General features: G+C 47.9%; 1 protein-coding gene across 5 annotated transcripts in view; it reads left to right on the top strand.

Annotated features, from left to right (window-relative positions):
* The window catches only part of PCGF3 (polycomb group ring finger 3), a 55,534-nt gene that overhangs the window by 25,390 nt on the left and 10,993 nt on the right, over nucleotides 1–19,151 (top strand). For all 5 annotated transcript variants that reach the window (XR_008296476.1, XM_027061715.2, XM_027061651.2 and 2 more), the window contains exons 7-8: nucleotides 8,548–8,658; nucleotides 9,597–9,685. Coding sequence is in view for 4 of the 5 variants with exons in the window: in XM_027061715.2 (XP_026917516.1) it covers nucleotides 8,548–8,658; nucleotides 9,597–9,685 (200 nt within the window). In the remaining variant the exon portion in view is untranslated. The remainder of the gene's footprint in view (nucleotides 1–8,547; nucleotides 8,659–9,596; nucleotides 9,686–19,151) is intronic.

Below are 19,151 nucleotides of genomic sequence, written 5' to 3'. Positions count from 1 at the left end.
AACAAGTGTGTGGATAAAGTTTGACTGTATTTAAAGCCAAGTCTCACTGAGAATGAAGAAGAAACATTATGCAGTGTGAATACCCTCAAAGTGGAAATGGCTGTCCTTTTTCAACCTTTTCTGCAATTCCGAACACAGAGACTGTTGCTCCCCCTCTTTGTGGGGCTGGTGATGGGGGAGGGGAGGGAGACACTGGCCTCAGAATCCCACTCAGGGTCTGATGGTGGGCGGGCGTGGTGGTGCTGGCTGATACAGCTCAGGTACACTTTCTTTTAAAGATAAGATATGTTAGGGATTCACTTTCAAGGGCTGTGTTTTCTCATTGTAATGTTTGGGAAGAGGGTTAAAATTTAAAATACAGCTTACTACCTTAGATCAAGAGATAGATATTACACCTGGCTTTTCCTATAGAACTGTTCCCCCCCCCCCCCCCCGGTTTATTTATCCTTGAGAGAGAGACAGAGACAGAGACAGAGCGTGAGTGGGGGAGGGGCAGAAAGAGAGGGAGACACAGAATCCGAAGCAGGCTCCAGGCTCCGAGCTGTCAGCACAGAGCCCGACGCAGGGCTCGAACTCACGAACCGTGAGATAACAACCTGAGCCGAAGTCGGAGGCTTAACCGACCGAGCTACCCAGGCTCCCCTCGTACAGAACTTAAAGAATAATACTGTTAAGGTCTTTTTTGTGCCATTCACCAATTCACTCATACAAGAAGAAGTTTCCCGTATAATGCGGACAGAAACAATCTTTTGATACCTAAAAGTTTTTGAGTCCTCAGAAAAGGCAAAGAATACGTCAAAATAAAATGCCAGTACCTTGAAAAATGATCACAGGGTGTTTTAAACATAAGAGCAGGCAGAACCACATGTAGAACCCCATGTGTTTATTGCCCAGCCCCTGCAGCTCACGCAGAGCCCTGTTTCATCCTCTGCTTCCAGCCATCTTCCTGTCCCAGAAGATACCCTCTTTGTAACACGAGTAACCACAACACTTTGTAAACCTAAGGAAGTAATAGTAATCCCTTAGGATCAAGTACCTGCTCAGCATCAGCATTTCTAGCTGCCTCGTGAACACCACATGTTTTGAGTTTCCTTGTTGTCGTTTATTTTAATCAGGGTCCAGGTCAGGTCAGCCCCCGGGCCGACTGCTCTGCCCCCTCTCAGCCCCTCCTGTCACCAAGTCTGGACTTGCTGAGGAGGCCCCATTCCTGTGAACCGCTGGCGTCTGCAGGCCCGACAGGATTCTGGCTCGTGTTTTTGGGAAGCCCACCCCCGGGGGTTATTCCACCTGGACGGGTGCAGTCGGCCTGGCTCCCGTGTCACCCCAGCCGCCCTGCCCCGGCAGAGCATCAGTCCACGATTCGTTAGAAGTGGCCGACCCGTGCCTGTCCTGGCGCCCAGCCCGGCCCGCGTGCCAGGTGGACCGCGGGGTTCCTGAGGCCCGTTTTGTACCGACCGGCAGATCGGGGCCTGTCTTTCCTTTGCGCACGGCACGCTGCCTTAGTTCTGACCTCTCTGGCCACAGTCAGGGCCGTGTAAACGTACACGTGTGTTCACAGTGCTTCGTGGTCCTTGTCCTTTCTGAAGCTCGCGCCCCCCCCCCCCATTCTCCCCCTCCCCCGTTGGCAGCTCCTGATACTGCCCTGGGAGTCTGGGGTGACCGGGCGGGTCCCAGGCTCCTCCTGTTGACTTCCTGCCCCAGGCAGTGCCGGGCATCTCCCCACGGAGTCCAGGTGCCCTCAGTGTAGGGGTCGCCCGGTGACAGAGTTGTAATGGAGGGTTTGTGAAGAACGTGGTGCGGGTGTGTGATGACCCTGCATGTGGGACGTGCCCCCTCTTGCCCCTCGGGCAGGGTTTCTCTTCCAGCAGGCACTCAGCTTCTCTCTTGCTCAGGCTCTCGGTCGCTTGCTGCCCCTAAGTAGAAGGAAACCCTTCCCGGCGGGAGGGCTTCCTCCACACAGTCTGTCTGCTTGTGCCAACAGTCGCAAACCCGGTTTCTCAGACGGAGGCCCCTTCCTGGCAGACGAGCTTCAGCTGACAAGGGCGGGGGGCAGCAGGACGCCTGCCCGTGCCGCCGCCCAGGCCTCCTGAGTGGCCGCTCCCCGGGGTTCGCTCCCCGCTGCTGGCCCCGCACCAACTCTGTTTCTCTGTTCCCTTGTAGACAGGCCTTTTTGCCAGAGAGTTCATTGTTCAGTGGTCTGTTTCCTTTTTCAATAGTTTTTAAAAACCTGTCTTTTAGAGGCAGCATTTTAAGTTTTTATTTACTTTGAGGGAAAGAGCATGCATGCACGTGAGCAGGGGAGGGACAGAGAGAGACAGGGGGAGGGAGAGAACCCCAAGCAGGCTCCACACTGTCGGCACCCAGCCCGACACGGGGCTCGATTCCACCAACCATGAGATCATGACCTGAACCAAGATCAAGAGTCAGACGCTCAACTGACTGAGCCCCCCCGCAGGCGCCCCAAAGAGGCAACATTTTATAAAATTTATCAAATTATTTTTTTATGTTGAGCCACCCCCTCCCTTCTTTGCCTCACACTGCCCAGCTGGCTTCTTCTGCCGGCATGGCCGGGACGCCGGGCTGGGCCCTGTCGTGAGGGTGGCTGCGTGGGGTTTGCTCACTCCTGTATGCCTCCTGAGGGACACTCAGGACGTTCTCGTCCTTGGCTTTAACAGAAGAGGGGGTGCGGTGACACCTTTCGCGTAATTTTGTGCGGATGTGGGTGGATGTATTTGGCTTTATTCTGGAAGTGCAATCACTAGGCCAAGGCTTCTGCGTTATTTCTTTCTCTTGCCTTTTCGCCCTGGCTGGAACAGGGTTGGCAAACTGCAGGCCAGATCGGGCTTGCTGCCCATCTTTCCATGGCTTGTGAGCCAGGAATGCTTTTTATACTTTTAAATGGTTAGAAAAAAGTCAGTAATACTTGTGATGTGAAAATCACAGCTCGCTCGCTCCTGTACCGTTTGTGTTCACGTCACAACACAGAGCAGCAACCGGCGGCTGACGGGATGTGCACTGTGGCCGCTCCTCGCGCTGCAGAGCTCAGAAACGCAGTGCTAACTCGACGGTGTTTCAGGAGCCATGGGCGCCACTGGTGCGACTCTCCTTGTTGCCAGTTCGTACCCGTCATGTCGAAACAGGAAGAAGGGAGGTATGGACTTCAGATGTTGCCCTTTTAAGCCACAGTGAAGCGTGGACGGTTTTGTGCTCATGAGCCGACTGCGCCATGAGGCACGGCCGTGCCGAGCTGGAGGGGCAGAGCGTGTGCAGGCATCGCCAGACGAGTACACGGCGCTCCCAACACACAGGAAAGCGACGTTTGGAAAGAACTGAAAATATCAAACGGAATACCTCATCGCGGAAATAAAATGTGGATATCAGGCTACAATCGAAGTAGGTTTCTGACTGACTCCTTTGTTAAGCCAAACGAGGAAAGCCGCTTCGTAACGTAAGTTAATCAGATCTCGTTTGATTGTAGCCGCTGAGCCAGTGCGTCCAGAGAAGACGGGCTTGTTTTGGGGAGGGAGCCTCTGGAAGGCAACATCAGGGGTCCACGAGAAAACGAGGCAGGCGGTTTTGAGTGGTTTTCCTTGGCCTTGGTGTCGCCAGTCTGCTCAGTTGTTCATTTGGTGAGTCCGAAGTGACTGAAGAAAGAACATCTCTGAACAGTCTGCAGAGAGCAGCTGCGGGCAAGAGTGTTGTCCGGGGGGTCCAGAAAATACTAATTCAGTGCAGCCTGAAGTGGGGTCTGCCAAGACGTGTTCCGTCCAGCGGCACTAGAAGCGTCTGGGGGTCAGGAAGATGCTAACTCGGACAGACTAACCGAGCTGGCAAGAGTGTGAGGAATTCAGAGGGCATCGTATTCTGCATCAGAGCAGGTACTCTGTGGACGACAAGTCTTTCATAGGTCACCGAACCAGCAGAGTCCACGGCAGGCTTCCTTCACTCTTTCAGATGTCACTGTCACCAGGGAGATGAATTTGTCAGGAGTGGAGCCTAAACACCCTGACTTTCTCCCCCAGACGGCACTTTAATAGTGGCTTAGTAGTGGTGAGTGTGTGTGTGTGTGTGTGTGTATGTGTGTTGTTGTCATTTTGAGCTAAGGACAAATTGAAGTTTTTTGGAATGGAAAGAAGTTCCTTTAACCTGGAATGACTGTGGAAATTAGCTTTTGCTAAAGATTTGATAATGTTTCCCAACATTATGTTGGGATGAATTCAGCCCAACATCATAAGGCACAACAGGACTACTTGTATGCAAACCTCTTTGCGAGTGAAGTCGCTCAACAGCAGTGAGCGCTGTCCGCGCTACGTGACTTCAGACATCCTGCTTTCAGAAGAGGGGGAGCGAGATCTCTGATCCCATTCAGGTTTGTCGCAGGCTGATCTGAGCTCTGGCTCCAGGCCCAGGAGCTCAACACACGTGCGAAGGCAGTTTCCATATTTCGGAGTCCATTAACTGTGCCACGGAGGAGCTTTCGTCCGCCCTCTGCCGGGTGCGCTGGCTTGTGGTTGGCGCCACGAAGGCCAGCACCGGGAGGAGAGTCTGACGGAGCTCCCTGAGCGCCCCCACGCTGATGCACGAGCCACACAAAGTCACGTGCTTGTGGACTGAGGTCAGCATTTCTGTATGAAAAGACACTTCCAAAAATGAAATGTGTGAAATATCATCGAGATGAACACGTGTAGTCAGTTTTGATAAGGAACACTAACTTTTAACACCAACTAAATATTATTCCCCCTAAAAGGAGCCCATTCTTCTTGTCAGTAGCCTATATTACAAAAATTGTACTCAGTTATAATTACTGTTTTTTGAATTTCGTGACTTCTGGTTTCTACTTCCTCATATGAGGAACTCGGAAGTCTCCACTTTGTTCTAACAAATAAAAAGCTGAACAGCCTGAGAAGCCAGCCAGCTTTCTTGGATCATAAAGAGGGAGGGACACAGGGCAAAGTTCTGCGTCAAGAGTAGAGAGACTGACAGTGGATTTGGGGACATGGCTTCCCGGAGCAGAAGCCTCTGCAGGAACCAGCTCAGGGCTGAAAACCTGAGCTGTGGTTGTGGAGCTGCTGGAGGCCCCGTGTGGACAAGTCTGGAAAACCTGTAGGAGATGTAATCACGGCCAGGGCCTCACGGTATCGTGAACGTCACCTCCAGGAGCTCGGCTGAGGTCTCTCAGCAAATATCAGAGAGAAATCTCTCATGCTTCCAGCAGGGGGTAGAAAAGGAGCCATTCTGAAATATTTCTAACAAGAAATATTTCTAACCAGACATGGCAGGGATGCTGGTGTCGTCAGACTGGAATTTAAAACAACCGGGATAGGGGTGCCTGGGCAGCTTCAGCTCAGGTCATGATCTCATGGTTCAGTTTGTGAGTTCGAGCCCCGTGTCAGGCTCTGTGCTGACAGCTCGGAGCCCAGAGCCTGCTTCGGGTCCTGTGTCTCTTGCTCTCTAACCCTCCCCTGCTCGCACTCTGTGTGTGTCTGTCTCTCCGAAATGAATCTTAAAATAAAAAATAACAACTGTGATACATGTGCTAAGGGCTCTAACTGGTAAAGCGGACTGCATGCCAGAACAGGTGGACGGTGGAAGCAGAGAGAGAAATGCTGAGAAGGAGCAAAAGATGCTGGAGCAGAAATGAGGAAAGCCTCAGGTGGGCCTCCTAGTAACAGGACTTGTATGTGGAAGAATCTCGAGGTTGAGGACCTGTCAGCAGAGACTCGGAGGCTGAAAATGAAAGAGCACACACTAAAACAAAGCCAAAATCTCTGAGGACGTGGGATGGCCCCAGAGGTGTGTTGTGTGTGTAATGGGAACAGGAGAAGCAGAAGAGAGAGTGAGAAGGAACAGCAGTGAAATGAGAATGATGAGATTTTCCCCAAATTAATGTCAGACACCCAACCATGGATCCAGGAAGCTCCAAGAACATCAGGCAGGGTAAATACCAAACGCACAACACCTACGCATGCTCTTTTCAAGCTACAGAGAAACAAAAACAAGCCAGAGTACAGAGGAACAAAGATCGGAATTCACCTGACTTCTCCTCCAAAACTGTGCCTGCAAGGAGAGTGGAGGGTGAAATGTTTAGTGTTGAGAGAGGAAGGCATCCACCAAGAATTCTGCACCCTGAGGAATTACTCCCCAGACGTGGAGAAGTAAAGACTCAGTCAAACAGAGATGAAGGGAGTTTGTTGTCTCTAGACCAGCTTTGCAAGAACAGTTCCACGAAGTTCTTCAGAGGAAGTATAGGTCGGAAACTCTGACCCACAGGAAAGAGCAGCAGTGAAGGTAAAGTGAGAACTTTTGTTTTTCCAAATCTGACAGGTGACCATTTATTCAAAGTGATAAGGAGCAAGAATGTACTCAATTACTTACTATGCTTGTGGACGTGTGTATATTTCAATAAAAGTGCGCCTTCTTCCTGTTATACAAGTGCCTGCCTCATTTCACAGTTTTGCTGCTAAGCTCACACATCCCCTCCTCTAAGAGACGTTTGTCAGCCTGAGCTCTGACTGTGACGATGAGTCCGAATGGCGAGCGTGGACGTGGACGTGGGTGGGGCCGGGGTGGGAATGCAGTCCACCTTCCACACCCGAGTGTGAGGTCGGCCATGGGGCCCCGTAGGTGCCCTTCGTCATTGAGGAGGTGCCGAGAGCGTCAGGAAGGGACACTGGCTTGTGCCCAGGGCCACATTGCATTATCGCTCCCCTGGATTCTCACAGCGTGGTAGTCACACCAGGATCACGACTTGGAATTTTTACCTATGACATCACATAACCTGTCCTTTGCATGACAGCATGTCGTGGTGCTGGCTCCACATCAATAAATATGATCTGTATCATTTTTTTAAGGTTTATTTATTTAGAGAGAGGGTGTGCGCCAGCAGGGGCGGGGCAGAGAGAGAGACAGGGAGAGGGAGAGAATCCCAAGCAGGCTCTGCGCTGTCGGCACAGGGCCCGAACCGGGGCTCGATCCCATGACCCTGGGGTCATGACCAGAGCAGAAAGCAAGAGTCCTGATGCTCAACCGACTGAGCCACCAGGAGCCCCTTAAATAGCAAGTTACCTTGCTGAAAATCATCCCAGTTAACATTTCTATGCTGGCATATTTCTGGCAGGGAATATTGTTATTTTCAATCTTTTTTCATTCTGACAGGTGAAAAATGTTTAAATGGGAATTAAAGCAAGGTAATGGGAGCTGCCCCATTTCTACAGGTGAGGAGAGAATTCTCTCTCACACTGACCAGCAGGGCTCCGTCACCCTTCTTGGAGAACCTGGCAACAGCCCCACACCATCTCACGCCTTTATTCCTGAGCCAGCTCTTACAGGATTGTTTGATTTCTTTTCAAGCTAATCCAAATTTTCCAGACCAGCCTTTTGGTTTGGCACTTGCCGTATTTGGTTCCAGCAGCCCATCCCTCTCTGGTCCGGCAGTGCTGTCCCTTCAGTTCTGAGGGCCACCCTCTTTCCGCCAGAGCCCCACCCCCTGCATCGATGCGCTCCCACATGACTGGGCACGCCAAGCGTCTGTGTGGGTCCAAGATGTGACCAAGATGTATTCCTGGCTCCGTTGAGCTCATGGCATATGGAAGACAGACGTGCAGGTAAAAAGTGCAACAGTTACCAAGTGAGCTCCACAGAAATGTTTTTCGTAGAGTGATTTGTAGGTTATTACTTGGAGCAACTTGGGTGTGAATTTTCTTTGCTGCTGCTGTGCGGCCCTGAGCAGTGACTACTTACTTCATTCCCCGGGTGTTCGCTTCAGAGTCACTTGTTGCTAAAAGCCCATCCGTAGCTGCCTTGTGTCCTACACTCCTGCCCTCTCATTGTCCGGCCCGGCCCCTGCTCCGTTTGGGGAGCCTCCTCCGGCGTAGCCAGCAGTGACTGGAGTGCTGACTGTGGGGAGCACGAATGCTGACTGGCATTGCTTCTGAGGAGGAGATCACAGGAGATCACCCTGTGGTGGATGGCCTCTGTTCCCCAAGGAACCTTCCTCTGGCTTCCTCCTCCGGATGCGGCGAGCTGTGATGGCTGGCCACGGACACCAGGGGGCAGCGTTTACACACCGCCGGGCACACCTGGGTGGCCATCTAGCTGTGAAAGCACAGTGCGAATCAGGGGCACTGCTGGTTTCTAAGCTGTGGCCGTAGGCGTGAGGTGCTAGAAGGCCCGAGTCTCCTACTGAGCAGCCTAGAGGTCAGCAGGTCGTGTTTGCTGTGCCCCTGAGGAGTCCCAGAATGTTGACCAGACGCCACATGTTGAAAACAGCAGTCTTGGGTCTTGGGGGTAGGGGGGGAATGGGGGCGGGGGGGGGCATCTCTTCACACAGCTGCCCCGTCCTGCAGCCGGGAGTCTATGCATCCACGGGGTGGGGTGGCAGCCGCTCCAAGATCCCGAGGATTCGGTCCAGATTTCTTCTCATTAGTGGCAGCCGTCGAAACCTCCCAATCCCGATCCGTCGTTTTCTTCATGTGGTGTTTGTGAACAGCATTTTAATGTAATTCGTTGCCTCCTTAAGATTAAAGAGTATATATTCATTTTTAATAGCGGAAATGAGAAAACAGAGGGAATTCTACCACAAGTTAGGCATGGAAGTGCCTGGAGACATCAAGGGGGAGACCTGTTCTGCGAAACAGCACCTAGATCCCCATCGGAACGGTGAGTGGGCTTCTGCACACCTGCTGCCAAGGCCGGCCTTTATTATGAGCCCCTTTCTCAGGTGGCCCTGTGCCTCCCTCCAGCGTCCTCCGGCACTCCTGGTGCCGATGGGAATGCGGGGCGGAGCTGAGAAACGGCTTGTGGACAGAGGGGTCCTGTGTAGGCGAAGTGAGGGAAGCATGGGGGCCCCGAAAGTACCTGGAGGTGGGGTGCAGTGCAGACGGGCCTCCTGAGACTTCCCCTCAACTGTCCTGTTGTAGAATGGCAAAATGACATTTGGATTCACTGAAAAATTAGTGGTATTTTTAAATCGACGTGCCATAACAAATTATTCAAATCTTTGATGCCATGGTACTTCTCTAGTGAGCACAGGGATTCCTGAGAAGCTTCTAGACCACTCTGTGTGTTTCCCATAATCTTAGAAGAAAGGAGAAATCCTGGCTGGGACCCCTGGGAAAGGTGGAGCCCTGCAGAGACGGAAGGAAGGCAGTTGGGGGCTGTTTGGGAAGCCAGGGGTCTTGTCCCAACTTCTTATGTACAACGGAGTCTTCATTTTAAAAGTAGTGTTGGAACAATAAATATTGTGGGAGTCCTGCATTACTCGTGGGTAGTTGGTGTGTTAAGCCTTGAATAGTATTGGGTGTGGGGGGCTTCTCTGCCCCTTTCACTGTCCCTGTCACCCTGCTGTGCCCTTGTTCACACACTCCCAGACCCATGCACAGCTGACTTCAGCTTCCTGGGGCCCCTGCACTTTACAGAATACGGAGTTTTAGCAGGTGCTTTGGAGACCAGCTCTCCCCAGTTGCATATGCTCTTAAAGGTGCAACTGTCTTATTTGAGTGAATTTTTATAGCATTCTGAGTATACCGTACGGTTAAAAAAGTAATGGTTTAACATTCTGGATTTCATAATAGAGTGTCTTCTGTTTTTGCTGAAAGGTGAAACCAAAGCAGATGACAGTTCGAACAAAGAGGCCGCGGAGGAGAAGCAGGAGGAGGACAACGACTACCACAGGAGCGATGAGCAGGTAGGTGGCGCTCTGCCTCCATGGCCGCCCCGCCCGCCCCCTGCAGGTGCCTCGTACCCCTTCCCGTCCCAGCGAGAGAGGTGCTGCAGACTGTCCCGCAGGGGGCTCCCTCCACTTAGGAAGGAAAGGCCAAACAGCCAAGCAGACATGTTAAAACGTCCAACGTCTTAGTTTTTCCTTCTCTTTCTTTTTTCTTTTTAATTGCCACAGTAATATATGCTTACTATAAAACATCTTAAATATGAAAACATTAAAGTCCCTTCTCCACACATCACTCCACAGGTGGGAAAATTTGGTGCCGGGCGTTTTTCCGTGCATGTGCCCATATTATATAAAAGAAGGTACGCTCCAGTCATGTATTAAAGGAAAAGAAAAAGTGCAACATTGAGGAAAATCTGTGCAGACGTCATTTACTACATTACCAATTTAAAAAAGAAAACAATCACAGAGATGCTGTTAAGAGCATTTGATCAAGTCCTATAGCCATTCCTACCCAGCTTTTAATACAGCATCCTATACCAGTGAGAAAATTAAGAGGCCACAGAGTGGGGGAAAATATTTGCAAATCATATTTTTTGTCTTTTTTTTGTCTTTTCTATCTGTGTATCTATTATAATTTATTGTCACGTTAGCTAACATGCAGCATATACAGTGTGCTCTTGGCTTCGGGAGTAGATTCCCGTGATTCATCGCTTCCATACAACACCCAGTGCTCATCCCAAGTGCCCTCCTCGATGCCGTCACCCGTTTTCCCCTCCTGCCCACCCCTCTCCCCCCACCATCAACCCTCAGTTTGTTCTCTGTATTCAGGAGTCTTTTATGGTTTGCCTCTCTCTCTGGTATAACGTACTTTTCCGTTCCCTTTTCCAATGGTCTTCTGTTAAGTTTCTCAAATTCTACATATGAATGAAAACATATGATATCTGTCTTTCTCTGACTGAATTATTTCACTTAGTATAATACCCTCCAGTTCCATCCACGTTGTTGCAAATGGCAAGATTTCGTTCATTTTCATCACCAAGTAATATTCCAGTGTATATAGAAACCACATCTTCTTTATCCATTCATCAGTTGATGGACATTTGGGCTCTTGCCATAATTTGGCTATTATTGATAGTGCTGCTGTAAACATTGGGGTGCATGTGCCCCTGTGAATCAGCACTCCTGTTTGGATAAATTCCTAGTAGTGCTATTGCTGGGTCATAGGGTAGTTCTATTTTTAATTTTTTGAGGAAACTCCACACTGTTTTCCAGAGTGGCTGCACCAGTTTGCATTCCCACCAACAGTGCAAGAGGGTTCCCCTCTCTCCGCATCTTCACCAACATCTGTTGTTTCCTGAGTTGTTAATTTTGGCCACTCTGACTGATGTGAGGTGGTATCTCACTGTGGTTTTGATTTGTATTTCCCTGGTGATAAGTGATGTTGAGCATCTTTTCATGTGTCTGTTGGCCATCTGGATGTCTTCTTTGCAAAAGTGTCTGTTCATGTCTTTGGCCCCTTTCTTCACTGGATTATTTGCTCTTCAGGTGTTAAGTTTGATAAGTTTTTTTCTAGATTTTGGATACTAACCCTTTATCTGATGTGTCATTTGCAAATATCTTCTCCCATTCTGTCAGTTGCCTTCTAGTTTTGTTGATTGTTTCCTTCACTGTGCAGAAGCTCTTTATCTTGATGAGGTCCCAATAGTTCATTTTTGCTTTTAATTCCCTTGCTTTCGGAGATGTGTCGAGTAAGAAGTTGCTGCAGCTGAGGTCAGAGAGGTTGTTGCCTGTTTTCTTCTCTAGGGTTTTGATAGTTTCCTATCTCACATTCATGTCTTTCATCCATTTTGAGTTTCTTTTTGTGTCTGGTGTAAGAAAGTCCAGGTTCATTCTTCTGCATGTTGCTGTCCAGTTTTCCCAGCACCATTTGCTAAAGAGACTATCTTGATTCTGTTGAATATTCTTTCCTGCTTTGTCAGAGATTAGTTGGCCATACGTGTGTGGGTCCGTTTCTGGGTTCTCTATTCTGTTCCGTTGATCTATGTGTCTGTTCTTGTGCCAGTACCATACTGTCTTGATGACGACAGCTTTGTAGTACAGGCTACGAGGCTGGGATTGTGATGCCTCCAGCTTTGGTTTTCTTTTTCAACATTTGGCTATTTGGGGTCTTTTGTGATCCCATACACATTTTAGGATTGTTTGTTCTAGCTCTGTGAAGAATGCTGGTGCTATTTTGATTGGGATTGCATTGAATGTGTAGATAGATTGCTTTGGGTAGTATTGACATTTTAACAGTATTTGTTCTTCCAGCCCATGAGCATGGAACGTTTTTCCATTTCTTTGTGTCTTCTTCAATTTCCTTCATAAGCTTTCTATAGTTTTCAGCATACAGATCTTTTACCTCCTTGGTTAGGTTTATTCCTAGGTTGTTTGGGTTGTTTTTTTTTTTTAATTTTTTTTAGCATTTATTTCTTCTTGAGAGACAGAGCACAAGTGAGGGAGAGGCAAAGAGAGAGGGAGACACAGAATCCGAGGCAGGCTCCAGGCTCTGAGCTGTCAGCAGAGAGGCCAACCAACAAACCGCGAGATCATGACCTGAGCCAAAATCGACTGCTTAACTGACTGAGCCATGCAGGCGCCCCATTCCTAGGTATTTTGTGGTTCTTGGTGCGATTCTAAACGGGATTGATTCCTTGGTATCTCCTTCTGTTGCCTCATTATTGGTGTATACCAATTTCTGTCCATTGACTTTATATCCTGTGACTTTGCAGAGTTCACATATCAGGTCTAGCAGTTTTTTGGTGATGTCTTTTAGGTTTTCCATGTACAGTATCATGTCATCTGCAAAAAGTGAAAGTTTGACTTCTTCGAACTGCCAATTTGGATGCATTTTATTTCATTTTGTTGTCTGATTGGCTAGGACTTCCAACACTATGTTAAATGACAGTGGTGAGAGTGGACATCCCTGTTGTGTTCCTGATCTCAGGAGGAAAGCTCTCAGTTTTTAACTGTAGGCCTTTCATATACGGCTTTTTTGATGTTTTTAATATTAAAAGAATTCTTCACCATGACCAAGTGGGATTCACTCCTGGGGTGCAGAGCTGGTTCAGTATTTGCAGATCAATCAACGTGATATATCACATTAGTAGAAGAAAGGATAGAAACCATATGATCCTGTCAATAGGTGCAGAAAAAGCATTTGACAAAATACAGCATCGTTTCTTTATAAAAACGCTTAAGAAAGTCGGGATAGGAGGAACACATATGTTAGAACGAACATGGCAGAAGACGCTCTTTTCCACAGTAGTCTGCAGAGCTGCGTCTTTGTGGAGAAAGTCACGTTACAATTGGGCTTCAGTAATTTAGGTTGTGCTTGCAGTGATGTGTCTGGTCTTCTGTAGTCTTTGCTGCTTTCCACTCAGAGTCCCCCTTAGGATCTCCTGCAGGGCTGGTAGTGGCCATGAACTCCTTTAATTTTTGTTTGTCTGGAAAAGGCTTTATCTCTCCTTCTATTCTGAATGACAGCCTTGCTCGATAAAGGATTCTTGGCTGCATATTTTTCCTGTTCAGCACATTGAGTATTTCCTGCCACTCCCTTCTGGCCTGCCAAGGTTCAGTGCACAGCTCTGCTACTACCCTTATATGTCTACCCTTGTAGGTTAAGGACCATTTGTCCCTAGCTGCTTTCAGAATTCTCTCTTTATCCTTGTGTTTTTCCAGTTTCACTATGCTATGTTGTGGTGTTGACCTGTTTTTGTTGATTTTGAAGGGAATTCTCTGTGGCTCCTGGACTTGGATGTCTGTGTCCTTCACCAATCTAGGGAAGTTCTCAGCCATAATTTGTTCAAATAAACCTTCTTCCCCTTTCTCTTCTTCTAGAACTCCTGTGATACAGATATTATTAGGTTTCATAGAATCACTTAGTTCTCTAATTCTCCCCTCGTGGTCTAGTAATTTCCTCTTTTTCTCAGCTTCATCATTTTCCATAATTTTATCATCTCTTTCACTTATTCTCTCCTCTGCTTATTCCATCCTTTATGTCACTACATCTAGTTTATTTTGCCCCTCATTTACAACATTTCTTAATTCATCGTGACTATTTCTTAGGTCCCTGATCTCTGCAGCAAGAGATTCTCTGCTGTCTTCTATGCTTTTTTTTCCAAGCTAATGTCTTATGACTATCATTCTAAATTCTTGTTCAGATATGTGGTGTATATCTGTTTTGAACAATTCTCTGGGTGTCATTTCTTCCCAGAATTTCTTTTGAGAATTCTTCCGTTTCGTCATTTTGGCTAGTTTTCTGTCCCTTATGTGTTTTAAAAGCTTGTTATGTGCCCTGCACCTGCAAGCACTACTATATTAAAAAGAAGCCATACAGAGTGCAATGCCTGACCCTTAAGGAGGTGTTTTTGGAGTGTGTTGCATGCTCTCTGTTATTGTGACTCTGGTTGCTTTATCTCCCTATTTGTAGTGGTGGTTTGGGCCTTCCATCAGGTGTTCTTTGATTTGTTTGTTGAAGTAACCCTGGAAAAAGGAAAAAGGAGAGGGGGAGAAACATTATCCCATACAAAGAGAGAAATGAAAGGTGTGGAAAAAAAAGACCAGGTAGAGAATCGAAGAAACTATAAGGCTTAATCCAGAGAGAGAGAGGAAAATAAAGAAGAAAGAGATACAGAAAAGGTAAAAAGAATAAAGATGCCTGATTAAGCAAACAACCAGAACAGAGAAAGAAAGAAAAAAAAGAAAAAAATATATATAATAAGAATTAACCAAAAGTCAAATCAGAAACCATGAGGCTGATTCCCAAGGGAGGAGAAAAAAAGAGGAGAGTGGAAAGAAAAAGAAGGGAAAAGAGAGAGAAGAGAAGAGAAAAAAATAATAATATTAAAATTTTTAAAAGTACCAAACAAAACCACAGGACGATCCTGTGTTGGCGCCTGGGACCGGTGGCAGCTCTGGTCTGGAGGAGGGGCCGTCTGGTCGGGTCAGTGTCAATCTCACTCTGGTCGATACGCAGTTACCAGGCACGGAGGGGGGGGTTTGGTGTAAGCAGGCCCCGCCTCCACTGGGGGCCGCTGTCCTGTTCCCTGAAGCCCCACTGTGTTGGTGATTGGGAGAAAAATGGCAACACCCCAGTCTCTCCTCCCTGGACTGGGTGTCCCAAACCCCGCTGTTCAGGTGGGCCTCACAGAGCAGCGTGGGAGGCCAGCTTGTCTCGCTCCACAGTCTCCCATGCCTCCCGGGCACTCAGCTGAGATTCAAAACCTGACGTCTTAAAGAGTCCCATTCTACACAGTCCTGGTTCTGGAATAATGCCACTCTGCCCAGCCGACAAAGGGCATCTGGCTGGCACCTGCAGGGTCTTTTGTCCTTGAGGAGGGCAATGCACCTTCTTCCCACAGTACTCAAAGGAGGGACCGCTCTCTCCCAGTGCGCCCCTGAGATCGCTATCACGCCCAAGCGGGCTCCCTCCCCACCAGGCCCATGCACCCGGCTCTGGTCTGGAGAAAGTCACACACCCCTGATAATTACCATCTTTAGCTTCTGAGGCTGTTTGCAAAGTAGGAACTGGCACTCTCTGTGTTTCTCGTTCCCCCATCTGTGGTCCGGAGAGGTTTTTCTCTTGTCCAAATATAACGCCACACTTCCACAGCCTCTCTTTCTCTTCCTTTTGTCTCCACTAAAGGGTTTCCCCGCTCCATGCTTACACTGACCGTTTTATCTTTTCTGATTCGCATACACACACCTCTGTCCTGCCAAGCTGTCTCTGTCCACCTGTGGAGATTTTTCTGTCTCTCCGCAGACTGATTTCATGGGTGTTCCAAGTGTTGTGACGTCGATACTCCTGTGTTTGAGGGACGAGGGAAATTGCAATCCCTCTACTTCTCCACCATTTTGACTCCTCTGCAAATCATATTTCTGATAAAGGACTTATATCTAGACTATATATCTGTAATAACTCAGTAAGAAGATAATCCAGATAAGAGCTTTCGGTAGATGTTTCACCAAAGAAGACATAAAACTGGTTAGTAATCACGTGAAAGGACGTTCAATGTCATGAGCCTCTTAGGGAAATAGAAATTAAAACTATAATGAAATCCCGTTTTATACCCACTAGGATGGCCGCCATCAAAAAGACAGCCACTGGCAAGTGTTGGCAAGGATGTGGAAGAATGGGGCCCTTGTAGCGTGCTGGCAGGTGCTGGCAGGAACATAAAATGGTGTGGCCACTTGGGAAAACAGTGTGGCAGTTTCCTAAGGAGTTCAACATAAGCTAACCATACAACCCTGCAATTTTCCTAGGTGTATATGGAAACCTATTCACACAAGGATTTGTACATGAATGTTCACAGCAGGGCTATCATACTCATGATAGCCAAGCCGGGGAACAGTGCGAACTTCAGATAGACAAAATGTGGTCCACGCATACAGGGATGTTCTGGTCAGCAGTGAAAAACAATGACCCCAGCACCTGCTACACCACAGTGACACTCGGAAGGACTTTACAAGGCAAAGAAGTCAGATGCAGAAGACTACATGTTGCACAGTTCCATTTGTGTACGATGTCCCCCAAAGGCCAATCTTAGAAACAGGAGGTAGTTGGGTGCCTGGGGCTGGGCAGGAGCAAGGGTTGAGCACAAAGCAGGATGTGGGTCTTTATGGGGTGGTGAAAATTATGTAAAACTGGATTCTGGTGGTGGCTGCACAGGTCTGTAAGTTTACTAAATACTATTGAAGTGTATGCGAAAAACATACGTATGAATTATACTCCAATGAGGCCGTTAAAAACATACTTTAGTGTGTTTAAACAGGTGACACACTCATGTACTTCCGAGTTCATATCATATGAAAGATATAACCTGAGCACCCCTGCGACCGTCCCTGCTGCCCCCACATCCACGCAAACCTGAGTGAAGCAAATAGTTTCTTACCCCCCTTCCCCTGTGTACACGGAGAGCCCAGCGGTGGTGCTTAGGGCTTCTTGTTGGTCTCTAACTTTCATCTGCTTACCGCACCCTGGTCTGCATGATGCCTGTTGCTCTGGGCTTGGGGAGCAGATGGCCAGGTGTCCTGTGTCCTGACGGGTGTCCACTGCTGGCGACAGAATTCAGTCTGGCACTTACAGAGAAGCACACAGAAGGCCCCCATCACACTTAAGGATTTTACTGTCCCTCAACCTTCATTCAGTTTAAGGTTGTTCCCAGGTGCACTCAAGTTTAGAAGGGAATTTTTTGTGATTACGCTTTCTTTCTTAAAGTCTGCTTTTTCTAATATCAATGTAGCTGTGTCAGCTTTCTTTGGTTAATATTTGCTTGGTATTTCCATTTTTTTCCTAACTTTCTTAAATGTGACGCCTGTCACAACACAGAACTGGGTTTTTTTAAAAAATCAAATGAGAAACTTTCTTTAGCTGACAAGTTATTTCACGTTTTCCATTTACTGTGATTAACAGTAACTCTGAGTTTCTTTGTGCTGTCCATTCATGTTTTTTTATGTTCCCCCCATTCTTACCTTCTATTGAATTAGTAAGTTTTCTTCAATCCCTTTTTTGCCTCTACTTAGCAACTAGTTGACAAGTTATATGTCCTATTTTTATTCTTTTAGTGGCTGTGAAATTCTAAAATGAATGTTTACATTTTTTAAAGGTCTGAAGTTAACAAGAGTCTCCCTTTCCCCGAATGACACAAGGGCCTTGCTCACTCTGCCTGGGGCCACCCTCCCGCCTCCTTTCTCTCTTCCCAGACCCAAACCCGGCCGCGGACTCTTGTCCCGCCTCCCGGCTCACCTTTCTGTGGCTTCCCATGTCTTCCTCCTGGACATGCGTCTCTTTTCTTCAACTGTACCCCCTCCTAGTCGTTCTCTGTTTTGTTTACAGATGGCTTTGTTTCATTTTAAGTCTTGAGTGGTAATTTCTCTGTGCGTTTTCTGCCAGCGCCTTGCTTTCCAGGCTCCGTGGCCACATCTGGAGAGCTGTCCACTGCTCCTTCCTGGCGCCTTCCCCACTTGTGTGTAGGTGTAGGGTTCCTTTCCTTTCCTTCCTTCCTTCCTTCCTTCATTTCTTTCTTTCTTTCTTTCTTTCTTTCTTTCTTTCTTTCTTTCTTTCTTTCTTATTATTTTGCTTCCTAAATCTGAGAATTTATGTCCTCCATTATTTTGGGGAGATCCTTAGTCGTTATTTCTTAAATTTTGCCTTTCCCTTCTCCTGCCTTCTTCCTCCAGAACCCGTTACAAGTTTGTCAGACACCTCGGTCCATTACCCTGTCTCTTACTTTTCCTTAGTTTTGTTATTTTAATTGACCCCTTGGCCTCTGTACTTCTTTTACGTAATTTCTTCATATTGGTCTTGTAGGAAATTAGTCTGCCTTCAGCTGAGACTAATTTGTGGTTCGGCCACCTGTGAGTTTTTAGTCTAAGTGACTCTGCTTTTATTTTTAGAAGTTGTAGTTGCTTATCTTTTATACCTGTCTGTTCTTTATTCATAGTATGTTCTGTTTTTAATTCCTTCTTTTGTATCTCTAGTGATTTTAGGCCTACATATTTCCATTAATTCCTTGTTAATTCTTTTATCTGAATTTTCGAGAGTCTGTGCCAGCTTTTAAATATTTTTTAATCTTTATTTATTTTTGGGAGAGAGAGAGCGGGGGAGGGGCAGAGAGAGAGGGAGACACAGAATCCGAAGCAGGCTCCGGGCTCCGAGCTGTCAGCACAGAGCCCGACGCGGGACTCGAACTCTGAATGGCGAGATCGTGATCTGAGCCCCCCGGGCGCCCCTGATTGTGCCATTGTTTTGTGGCTGCTACTGCAGACTCACTCTTTGGAGGCGCTGTCCGGCCGGACCTTCTCTGCAACGCTTTGTGGCCTTCATGGCCTGGGGTCCTTGGTATTGCATCTGCCAGGCATCCCGTGGGCTAGAATCCCTTTAATTTCGTTACCTTGTGGTTCCTTGTTACATGACCTACCGTGATCCCCTGTCCTGTTGATCATCCAGGAGGGACTGTGAACTTGCAAACTTTGTGGCTTCGCTCGTGCTTTTTCCTGTGCTAAGAGTACTTTTTCTCTAGTCAGTCTTCCATCCTCCTTCAAGGCCACGCTTCACACTTACTTCCTTTATGAAGCCTTCTTTGGTGCATCTCGCGTAGGCAGGGACACCCGCTTCAGATGGCCGTGTGTCCTTCCCCCTCAGGCCAGCAGAACACCCGGCCCGGGGCCTGTGGGAAGACGCGCATGTGTCCCACCAGCCGGAAGCTCAGGACAGGCTGCGTCTGCATCAGCTAAACTCTGAGACCAGCACCATTTGGACAACGGATAAATAATTCTCAGATTTACTTTAAATATTCATTTGTTTATTTTTATTTGAAAGAGCGAGAACACACACGATCAAGGGAGGGCAGGGAGAGAGAGAGAATCTCAAGCAGGCTCCGAGCTCGGTGCGGAGCCTGATGAGGGCTTGATTCCACGACCCTGGGCTCTAGACCTGAGCTGA

This window comes from Acinonyx jubatus, chromosome B1 (assembly GCF_027475565.1).
Source record: "Acinonyx jubatus isolate Ajub_Pintada_27869175 chromosome B1, VMU_Ajub_asm_v1.0, whole genome shotgun sequence".
Taxonomy (NCBI): domain Eukaryota; kingdom Metazoa; phylum Chordata; class Mammalia; order Carnivora; family Felidae; genus Acinonyx; species Acinonyx jubatus.
Note: the sequence above shows the minus strand (reverse complement) of the source record. Positions and strands in the feature narration are given on the sequence as shown.